Raw genomic sequence first — 11871 nt, forward strand, 5'->3', positions numbered from 1 at the left:
AAGAAATTATATTAGTCTTGAGTTAAAAAAGATTCCTGCAGTTGAATCTCAGTGAGTGTTAGGTAAAGGCAGGCATTTCCTGAGCTTAAAACATACATTTGTAACAAATGCCTTTAAGAGTTTCTCTGTGGAGTTCCAATGGACATTTTAAAAGTTTAATGTGTACCAATTGCAGCTGTTAACATTTGCAGGCTGAATTTCAAATATTGGCCATCTGAATGCTTTGGAGAAAAGGAGATTTACCATTAGCTGGGTCTTGCACAGGGCCCATATCCATGGCATTTATCCATGGGCACTTTCCTATCCCTGTATTTTAAAATATAGTGCAGGCCTTTCTTGTGATAGTCTCAAAAGCAGAATCTACAGCCATGACACAAAACAAACTGGTGTTTAACTGGAATTAAGTGAGGAATGGATGTACCTTAGCACAAGGTAATTGAAAGTTATTCTCCAAACTTCAGCCTTTGAAGTATTTTGCCTGTCTGCCTGTGCACAGCAGCTTTAAAAACTGATTAAAGCTGATCACAAAGATAGTCCTGCACACATTTCATTAACCTGGCTGCCATTCTGCGGTCAGAAATGAACATTTCCCCTTGATTTTGATCTGAGACTGTCAAACTGGGCCAGCAGAAATCCAGGCTGCAGATTGCTGTGAGACTGGGGAGTGTTCCTGGACAAGGAGCACTGCTGTATATGGATCTCTTTGGGCATGATGTTGGCATGCCATTTCATAAAAAGTAGGAAATTTAACATAAAAAAGGAGAACTCAGTAAGTTGCTCACTTGTGATTTATTTTCTACAGCCTCCATTTGATGGGGAAGACGAAGATGAGCTGTTCCAGTCCATAATGGAGCATAATGTTTCCTACCCAAAATCACTGTCCAAAGAAGCTGTCTCCATCTGCAAGGGGGTGAGATAAAATGTTAATTTATCATTAAGTTCCCTTTTGGCAATCCTTGTGAGTAGCTGCCTTTGCCTGGCTCTGACACAGCACTGTAGTATTTTAAAGTACAACTTCTGTCAGGCAGCGCTGAGCTGTGTTGTCACTTGGTGTCACTGGTAAGTGCTGGGCTCTTCCTGCTGTGCCTGCTTGTTTTATGGAAAGAACAAATGTCAGGATCAGCAGCTGCCAAAGCCAGAGCAGAATTTATAAACAGGACCTTGGTGTGAAGAGTCTCCCCAGGCTTTGCCTCTCGACCTGCGGCAGCACAGCCCCGATTTTGCGGGGTGAGATTTCTCAGCTTGGCTGGAGCTCCTCCAGCGAGTCCTCAGCCCAATGACAGGATCAGAGCACAGGAGTTTAGGAGAATCATTTTTAAATTTAGGTGAAGATAAGCTTATGTAAAAATCTTTAGCAGAAATGCAAGGAAACCATGGGGAAATTCTGATCCAGTGGTACCTGTGTGGCCTAAAATTGGTCTTAGATACTAAATTAATTTTTTTTTCACTTTTGAGGAAAATAATAGATTTAGCTTCAGGGGATTAGCTTAGGAAGAAAGAATTCATTTGACTTCCCTTTGATTCCATGTGATTCTCCAGAGCACCATCAGTCTGCAGCTTTTCCAATCCACTGCCTGTAATGGGTTATTTGATGTCTGACTTTCACTGATAAAACACCACTGCACTTAGTTAATTTGATATTTACATTCTTCCTATCCTTTCCAACCATTTCTGAAGTGCTATACATGAGCTGGGTATTAGTCCCTTTAAAAAAATCATCAAGGAAAAGGTGTTTAGAGCAAGAAGGTAAAATGAAAGACCATGCTAATTTTGGCTCTTATCCCAGCTGGCCAACAAAAAATAAACATGATGTATTTTTGTAAAGTACATTCAGATTGTTGCCTCGTTGTGACAATCACACATTCAAACAGCACAGTCTGTACCTGATGTAATTGCCCTGTTTTCAGCTCCTCTGTTTGCTGCTCTCTGGTGCTCATGTCAAGGGAGGGCAGAAAGCTAAAATTACCCTGCACCTTGAGATTTTGGGCAAGTCTCTGTGATACTGACGTGTTCTTCATCTGCATTACACTGACAAATTAATCTCAGGTTTCAGTGGGAATTTTTCCTGAGCTAAGAAGTCAATATGAGAAAGTTTCTGACCCTTGCAGCCAGTGGTAGCTCAGCAATCCCAGTACTGGGCACCGTTGGGCAAGACAAACATGCCCACCCTGCTCTTGGAATTGATTTGTCTGCTTGACTTCCATTCCACTGATTGAGAATTTGTTGGTTTTGGTAAATGCAGCAACTTTGGAAAGAATTAAAACTACTGGAATCAATACTCCCATTTTCTTTTATTACCTACTGTTGAAGCAAGGGGTTTGGAAAAAGTAACAAAAATGGGAGCATCACTGTTAATCTTGAAGAAAGCTGTGATTCCTGCCCAGTGCACAGCCATTTCCCAAACCTGCTTAGAGTCACTTTTATTTTAGGTTCTAAATTGGAATCAGATCAACTCAACATTTGGAAGGAGACTAAAGTGGTACTGAGGTTTTAAGATCTGTTGAGGTATCACTCCCAGCAGTACATTAATCATATATAATTTGTAAAAGAGCTTTAAAAAGTCACCACAAAACTGGAACTGAGAGTTTAAGGCTAACACTGCACAATTCCCAATGTTCCAATTGGAACTTGTTAATTAGGGAATACATTCCAGTTTCTAAGCACGCCAGGCTGGTGAATTTGGGGCTGTTTTTTTTCCCAAGTCTGTTTAATCTCTGCAGCTGGGTATAGTATTGACCAGGATGTCATTAAGAATGCAAGGGAGGAAACAAAGATTAGATGTTGTCAGCTGGGTGCCAAAGAATTGGAGTCTCTGTAATGAGATGTCTTGAACAAGCTCCAGAAAAATGAAATGGGTGTGGGGGGGTTGTACTTCATTGAGCTTTAGTGCATTGGAATTTATGATGTTTAATTGATTGCTGAGATGGAGTAGGAGCTGTTCTGAAGATCTGTAAGACTGAACTGAGAGATTGGAGGTGAAATTCAGGAGGGAGCTGTGTGCCAGCGGGGATGGCAGCGTGTCCTGGGTGCAGCCCCTAATTTTGCTGCTGATTTGATCACTTTTCTGATCCAGTGATCAGAAAAGAAAATCCTTCCAAAAATTCATTTTGGCTTTTCAAAACAATTTTATTAGCAGTGTGTATCTTCAGGAGAGGAGCAAGAGCATTGCAAGCAGGGGAAAGTCCCTCTCACTTTCCTTCCAGTATTAAACTGAATCGTTTGGTGTTTTCTTCCCAACAGCTAATGACTAAACACCCTGCAAAACGCCTTGGCTGTGGCCTGGAAGGTGAAAGAGACATCAGGGAACACGCTTTCTTCAGGAGAATTGACTGGGAAAAATTGGAGAACAGAGAGATTCAGCCACCTTTCAAACCTAAAGTGGTGAGTGAGGTGCCAGCTCCATCCCGCACGGAGTGTGAGCGCAGCCCTGCTCCCCGTGGGGTGGGATTGCTGCTCCAGGTCTGGGGCACAGCTCAAACCAGGCAGTTTGATAAGAGCAGAGCTGTCTGAGAGCCTGCTCATGTTTTGGCACCTGTGCTGGAACACAAGGAACTTTGTGCCTTGCAAAAAAGCCTCGCAGTGCTCTGAGCTGTGCCTGGATGGTCAGACAGTGAGGAGATGAAAATGGGGAAAATTGGCACAGCCACTTGAGACTGGTAATAAACGTGGTTAACAACTGGCTCCTCTGAGCAGCATCTAAAGTCAGGATCTGACTGAGGGATTTGGATTAAGAGGGGTGAATTTCCTCCATGGTTGGCTGCCCAGCACGGGGGGTTTTATTCCCCATCCTACAGCGATGTCTGCCCAGTTTGCAAGATTAATCCCTGGTTTATTTTCCATGTTTATTACTGGTTTGCACATGTGGATCTACAGGAACATTTTAGAAATCCAAGCTAGTGGAAAGATGTCCTTACCCTGAGAGCTGTTTGCATAATAGAATCGGAAGAGCTTTGCTTGTTGAGCCAGAATTTCTTTCAGCATGTAATGTGCTTTATTGACAGGCAAAGAGAAGAGTTTACACACAAGAACACAAGCTTTAAGGAACAGCTATAAATTGTTATGTCCTAACATGGAACCTTTCTTCTCTAACCTTTTTATTTTTCAGCTGAGAATCCTGGCTGGCTTTAGCACTTCAGGTGTAGGGTGACTGCTCTTTACACTGATTTATTTGCCAATACAGACACACCAGTGAGGATTCTTAAACTAAGGAACAGAGGGATGCCAATACCTGAATTAATCTGCACTTTTTCCATACAAATTACTTTTTTCCATCAGCAGGAGGAGAGTTGCAGCTGAGAAGGGTATTTATTGCTAAAGGAAATACCTTTTTGCTATGGTGGATTTTGTATGCAGGGAAAGGTGTAAATAAGTGAAGAATTTGCTTGGTGCTGCCAGCCCTGCCCTGCCCATCCCATCCCCAGAGCTGGCTGTGCAAAGGGAAGCTCTTAGAGCAAATTTTATGGGATATTTTTATTACATGCTCCTCAAGTCAAACTTAAAGCTGATCATAAAGCAGATCTGCCTTCACATCTGTAAGTTTTATTATCTCAGGAGCTGAGAGCTTACACTCTCCTTGAAGTTAAAAGTAACACCAGCGTGAAGGAGCTGAAAGCTTGAGGTGTGTTCTGGTTCCATCAGAGCTTGCTGGCAGATCCTGGCTCCTCCTGAGAGCAGCTGTGCTCTGTCTGCCTGGTTATCATGACCTGCTTTGTTTGCACAGGCTGCTGTTGAAGCACACCCAGGCAGATTCACATGGAGCCCGACTGTCCTAGACAAAAATAACTTAAAATCCAAGTCTGGTATTTACATACCCTGTGCACAACTCATTTATGGTGGCTGCTGATTCTATTTGTATCAGTATCATACAATTATAGAATTGTTTAGGCTGGAAAAGACCTTTAAAATCACTGAGTTCCAACCATTATCTTGGTTGTTTCTTTTGTTTTATCTTCTGAAGGAGTTGTGCTCTGGCTGTAGTGGTATTTTATGCTTTTTTTTTTGCCTGGGCTTTGCCCAGAAATGATACTTTTTTTAGAAAATAAAGGAGGAAACTTGTGATAGCAAGTTTAGGAACAAGGACCTGTCCTGGGATGTCCCTGGCCAGCCCTCCTGCCATGCCAAGGACTCAGGCCCTGCTATCATTTATGAATTTATAGCAGTTTATAGCCTGTTCAGTGGAGGCTCAAAGCACATAAATGAATTGCATTAAGCTTTTTGAAGATCATAAAGAAAACCAAGACTAACATGAAAATTTAATTTTGTATTGTAAGGCTTTTAAAAAGAATGAAATGACTTGCTAAAGAAAGTATCTCTTGCCAACATAAGTTTATGAAAATATTTCCTTTTGCCTTTTGTATCCCAGTAATGCTGAGTATTTAAGTCTCTTTATCTCGTCACCTCACGCTGAGGGATGGAAACCTTTCTGACTGCTTTTTACCAGGATTCAGATATTAAACTTTCACTGTTCTGTGATATTTTGTCAAAATATCTATAAAGCAAATTTCCCCTCATCTACTCATAAGAAACAGGGGGAAAAGCCTTACACATATCCTGACAACTCTGCTGTTGTATTGGTGGCTTTTTTCAGCCTTTTTTTCTGCTTTTCTCTTTCCTTGCAGTGCGGCAAAGGGGCTGAAAACTTCGATAAGTTCTTCACACGAGGACAGCCGGTGTTGACGCCTCCAGATCAGCTGGTCATTGCCAACATAGACCAAACAGATTTTGAAGGGTTCTCTTATGTCAACCCCCAGTTCGTGCACCCCCTGGTAGAAAATGTAGCATGAAACAGCAGAACAAATCCCGCCGTGGGGAACAGTTGTAACCCTACAATTTTTAGGCTTTCGCCTTGTTGATTCCATTTGGGCCTGGAAATTGTAGGGTTAGAAGGGTGTGAGATGAGGGAAGGGCCACTTAGTCAGGATTTGGGCTTTGCAGCAGCAATGTTGTCTTAACAGGAGATAAATTAGCGTACGGTGCCCACTTTTTCTTCTAGAAGTCGCCACTGACCTGTCGAAACTTACCCATGTTTTGGTACGTTCTGTATTTTTTACCTTCCCACTGTCCTTTTGCTCCCTTTTCAACTGTGTTGTGTTGGAAAAACATCTGACACGTGGCATGAATGAGAAGCCACCTCGAGTATTTGTTCCTTGGGGGCGGATGGCGGGAGGTGGGAGCGTCCTCCCCGCGCTCCCGGAGACTTCGGGGGCAGATCCAGAGACTGAGCGGGGTCAGCTCCAGAGGGGAGAGGCATTGCAAAAAAATTGCTGAAAGCATTTGAAAAATATGGCAGGAAAAAACAAAAAAAAAAACAAAAAAAGGTTGGGAATGGGTGGGAGGGGGGATGAAATCGAATTAGAACCTGAGGCTTGGTGAGCAGATCCTGTAAGATCCCAAATAAAAGTGCTCGGGTGGTGGCCACATCTCTAGGATTTGTGCTATGAGTAGCAGGTGATAAACTCAAGGGTGAAATTTTGTCTTTAACAATAATAATAATAATAATAATGATGATGATGATAATAGTAATAATTTTAATAATACTTTTGTGAATTTTTAATCTCCATGAGATTATTCTGTGATCCAGGGTGCCATTGTCTGTTCAGTTGGTTTAATTTACACCACTCCTCAAGTTTACTGTTAACTGGTTCTAATACCAATATTTTACTATGAAATTTATTAACCTGGAATGTAAAACAAAAGTGTAATTCCTTAAGTCTTATTTACATGTGTTTATTTATCGTCTGCAGTGTAGGGCAGTAAATTGAAGAAAGCGTTATGCATATTAAATTAACAGAAAATGCAGCCCAAAGTGACTTCCTGATTTCTCCAGAATTACTCATGAAAATCAAGTGAGATTCAGTCTTAAATAATCAGTTTTAATTCAGAAAACTTTGGGCTGTAGAATAATCAAGCCTGAAAGAAAAAAATAAAACTCGTTTTATTGATAGAATGGAATTTAATACATTTTACATATGCTTCATGCAATGAACTTTGCATGTTTAGTAATAACTCTTAATAATAAGGGTTAATAATAAGCAGATCTATATTATTGACATAATCATATCAAGCATAAAGAGTATTATAAAAATTTTATAAAACAACTTGTGCTTTATTTGTGAAAGTTCTTGTTCTGAATGACACCATTTAGATTTAGCTAAATGTTTTCTTGCTATTGTTTTGATTTTTACTTTAGGTTTTGAATATTGTTACTGGCTTAGGGTATAATCTCTTTTTTTTAAAGTAGATATACTTTTAAATAATAATTGCTACCTGCAGGTTTTATACGAGGTTCAATTAGGCTTTCATTTCACATCTGCTTATTACTTGCAGAGAAGGAAATAGACTTTATTTGCAATGATGAACACTGTAATTAATGCAATCTTCTCCTCTCCTATCACTTAGATAAAAAATTTTGATATTTCCTCTTACAACTTACCAGAAGATATTAACTCAAATATCAGTAAATAATGTTTTGTGCATATTTTGGTTTTGTTACAGCATGTAAAATAGTAGTTGGTGCATTTCCCCTTTTTTTTCCCTCCTGCCTTGATCCCATTAGCAGCCACAGGCACTTTTTGTCTGTCAGATGTGCATGATGATGCCAGAAGCATGATGTCTCTGTTGCTGCATGCAGACTGATTACAATTTTTCCAGCATGTAAACATATTCAAAAAGTAAGATATTTGCCATAAAAGACTTCAATTTATACTAGAATATGTAATGGGGTGGGGTGGGAGGGGAACCTACTTTCTAATCATCTTTTATGACAATAAACCATGGAACCTGTGCCAAAGATTCTGTCAGAAAGATCCAATCCTGCCAGGGGGGAGCCACAGGGGTGGGCTGGGTGAGCTGGGGGAAACGTGGCTGGATGTGAAGGGTGACTGTGCTGAGTTTCTGCACCCACAGGGCCCATGAAAATGTGGGTTTGGGGCCAGGATGTGCAATTTCCACACTCCAGGAGTCCAATTGTTGCCCTCAGTCCTTCTGTACCCCCAGCTCCCACGGGGAGCACCTTGGAGCCATCAAACCCTGACATCCCAAGGTGTGGCTCACGAGGGGCATTGGCCAGCTGACAGGAACTCAGATCATTGCCTAAACAAACAGGACTCCAAACTTATCAAACATTTGAGGAGTAAAATTTTAAACTCTTCTGTGTCAAATGTGCTGTCAGCCAAGACTGGGAGTTCATTTTCTTCTTTGTGTATTACATACTTCAAAAACGATGGTATTTACCATAAAGCATGCGGCCTAATGCAGCATTCGTGACTTTTTTCCTTATTTTTTTTTCTGAATACTATTAGCCTGGCAATGTTTAGTAAAATCTGGGTAGAAATCATGCTGTAGAAGATAATAGATTGAATTAAGATAACAGATTACTGAGTCTCAGATTTTAATAAAGAGGCTCTCAGCTATGCCAGTCTGCCAAGAGGTGCCGTTGTGCTTGTTTTGAAAATGTGAAGTGAAAACAAAAACACTTGTGAAGAAGGAAAATACTGGGAGAAATACCAGCATACAGGTTTGGAGAGTAAGCAAAGCAGAACAGGGTCAGAACTGAACCAAGCCAGAAACCTGGGGAGGAATTCCCCTGGGTAGATGTTCCCACAGTTCTGTTTCCTGATGAAATCTGAATTGTCCCAGGAAATCCCATTGCTGGCACAGCTGTGACACAGGACTGGCCTGACACTGGGACAGAGCTGCTCATTTTCTGGCTGCTTCCCATACCCAGTTTCTTCATCCCTTGTGTTGTCTCCCAGTTTTCCTGACATAGAAGGAGAAATTCCTCTTTAACGTCGTTACCTCAGGTCCCCAGGTTTGTGACATAAGTGTTGTCTTCTGGAGGTTTGTAACACTTAGGAAAACGTGCTGTGAACTCCTGGATCCTGCAGGAGCAAGGCAGGGTTGGACAAAGCAGGGATTAGTTGTGTTACCCCTCACTGCTCTTCCTGATGCCCTCACATGCTCTGACCTTTCCCAAGAACTCCCACTGGCTGCTCAGAATCCAGAAACTTATAATGGCAAGGAAAACCTGGAGAATCCAGACAGAATTTTTGTATCTTTTTAGAGACAGATGTTATTTATATAATACTTTTCACAAGATTTGCTTTTCTAGAGAACATGTATCAACAGAAGGGGAAGCATTAGAGCTGCTTCTCTTTCACTTGTGTTCAATAGCAACTGTAATCCCAGCACCCACATTGCCACCAAGATTCCCAAAAGGCAAATTGAAAATTGTGCTGCACTGAAGCTGGGCTGGAAGTTTTGGGAGCTGTGATTGAAAGCTGTACTGCACTGAAGCTGGGCTGGAAGTTTTGGGAGCTGTGTTTCCATCTCAGTGCTCGAGTCCCAGGTGGTTCCAGGGCAGCTCCATTCCTGCCAGGAGAGGCACAGGTCTGCCATGTAAAACTTCCAAGGGATTTTCAGGGATCAAATGGGACTTCACTGGCTCCTAGGCAAAATTTGTCATTATTCAGATATCTGGATACTTTTGTGCACCTTTGAGTGACCAGAGCAGGGTGGTGGGATTCCAGGACAACCATTTCACCCACTGGCCAGGCTCGGTGCTCTGAGAAGGGCTGGCACATATGTGGGAAGGAGAGAACACATTCCCATGATAAAATACTCCTTCTTAATCCAGTTTGGAGGAGAAATGCAATTGAGCTTTCTGATTCTTCATTCTTTCCAGAAATACAATTGAATTTCATTTTACAAACTGCAGAAAGTTCTTCTGGAAATCAGCTGTTAGTTTAAAAAAAAAAAACAACTCACCACATCTGAATGCTTCTGGCCTTTGAAATCCATCCTGTCTTTTGGGGTGAATCCAATCCAGTAATGCTGGGCTTCTATAAAATTAATAAGGTTGAGCAAGAGAGGCACTTGTCTTCTAGCTGGGAAGATGACATGTCCAAGGATGGAGTGGTACCAGTTAAAAAGTGTCTCCACATCCAGCTGCCTCTGGGTGCAATCCCAATTAAATGCCATAGGAGACACATGCAGTGAGCAGGAGGGGCAGATCCTCCTTACTGTGCAAAGCATAGCATTGGAAATAATTAATAATAATCCAATAATAAAGCTTTGATACGAGTAGAAAGCATATTTACAGTATATAGAGTTTACAGTAGGCTTTTGGACCTGCCAGGAAACTTCTGGAAATATTTAATGTGATTTTCAGTTCTTTTAGTCATTAGCATAAGTTATTGTACATAGAGTTTTTTGTCTTTTTGCAAACGTGAGTGTGGGCTGTGTTTGATGTGTCCCCTCTGTAGGAGGGCACTGAGCTGCCAAGTAGAAAAGCTAAAAAGCACTTTTTTATTCCCCTCAGCCCTGCACTCATAGATGGGATCTGAAATAGCTGAATTGCAGAAATAAGTAAGATTTGACTCCACAATCATGCATGATTCCCTCACTGTGCCAGTAACAACTGGGAATTAAATAGCCTTATCATGAATTATCATCATGCACCAGATCCCTCCTGTTCCCAGGAAAACCTTGAGAGGGAGAGAGGCGCTTGTTTACCTCTCTGCCTCGCTTACCTCACCTGTAAAATGGGGTAATAATGCTTGCTGACCCCACTGAGGACTTCTTAGGCAATGTTTCTAATTCACTTTTAACCTGAAAAGAGTTGTGTAAGTATTATTATAATTTTTAATATTAAATCAGCTTCTCGGATTCACATGGTACTGCTGGCTATACCATGCTGTTTCTACTTTTTTATAGAACTTTAGTAACTCTGCTGAAACCATTTGAAGAGAAATAAAATCAGATCTGATACGATTCTTACAGAATCTGGAGTCCAGCTTTTGTACCTGGAGTCAGGGGGTGGCGGGGAGTGCTGCTTGCTGATTGTGTAGGTCAGCTGCACTTACCTCTTTTCCAGCTACTGAGATTTTTATGTGCAATTTAAAAACTCCATGTCGGTGGAAGTCTTAGCAGAACTGATTCTTGGAGGGGGAGATTCCCTTTGGGTAAATAAAGTCAGCACAGCTGTTTTCTAGTACCGTTTTTACTGACTCCTGCTGAAGGAGGAGCTCTGTTCTCTGTGCAGTCCACGACAGGTCGATATTTTCTGTTGATATTTTAATGTATTTCTGTGTTGTCAATGTGTCTTTGTGCTTCCTTTTTTTGCCTTGTCTGTGACACCATAGTTCAAATTTAAAAGAAAACTGCTCCAGAAGCTGTTTTTTTTTCTTCTACTGATGTCAGTTGACCTAAACAAATAAATTAAGTCTGTTAATGATTTGAAACAGCACAGGGTGAGTAGCAACAACATTGACTCAGCTGCCATTGAAGCTCATTTCTCACTCTGGTTGCATTGGGCACTCTGCAGCTGATGTCTCATTAGTTTCACAATTATTAATGACAGGAACGTTTTAATAGAAAGGAAAATGATGTTCATGATCTTTACAAACATTTTCCTGAGAACTGCTTGATTTCCTTCTCTCTGAACCCCTTGAGGTGACAGTGCCAAGGGCTCTGTCCTTCCAGAGCTTCACACGCCCTGCCTTGGCTTCCAAAGGAACCACAGAGCTCCTGGGTGTGAGTGCTTGGCCAATTCACTGAAAATATTAATTACACTCTGGGTTTGTACCCACTGTTGGCCTTGGAGGATAAAAACCATGTTCTTGAGGGGGTAATGAAAATTAAATCTATGGCTTGTTCCCCAAACCTTTCATTTGTTCTCTCCCATGTTATCAAAATGAATGTTAAAAAAAAAAAACCATCAAATTTCAACAAAATTAAGCTCGTTGGCTCTTTTTAAAATGGTTACATTTCCCAACACTCTGTGGTTTTGCACAATACAGAGAACACCTGAAACTTCTCAAAAGACTGCATGCTACTTTAATTTTTTTTAAACATGGAGCAATCCCACCTTGA

General features: G+C 41.2%; 1 protein-coding gene across 2 annotated transcripts in view; it reads left to right on the forward strand.

Moving 5' to 3' along the window:
- PRKCA (protein kinase C alpha) overlaps positions 1-7789 on the forward strand; it is a 135244-nt gene extending 127455 nt beyond the window's left edge. Inside the window, exons 16-18 of one of the 2 annotated variants that reach the window (XM_015645435.3) lie at positions 803-910; positions 3241-3381; positions 5619-7789. In XM_015645435.3, the coding sequence (XP_015500921.1) occupies positions 803-910; positions 3241-3381; positions 5619-5783 (414 nt within the window). In that variant the 3' untranslated portion in view covers positions 5784-7789. The remainder of the gene's footprint in view (positions 1-802; positions 911-3240; positions 3382-5618) is intronic. The other variant, XM_015645436.1, reaches the window with a different exon arrangement.
- The last annotated feature ends 4082 nt before the right edge of the window (positions 7790-11871 follow it).

The sequence above is a fragment of the Parus major genome, chromosome 18 (assembly GCF_001522545.3).
Source record: "Parus major isolate Abel chromosome 18, Parus_major1.1, whole genome shotgun sequence".
NCBI classification, from domain to species: domain Eukaryota; kingdom Metazoa; phylum Chordata; class Aves; order Passeriformes; family Paridae; genus Parus; species Parus major.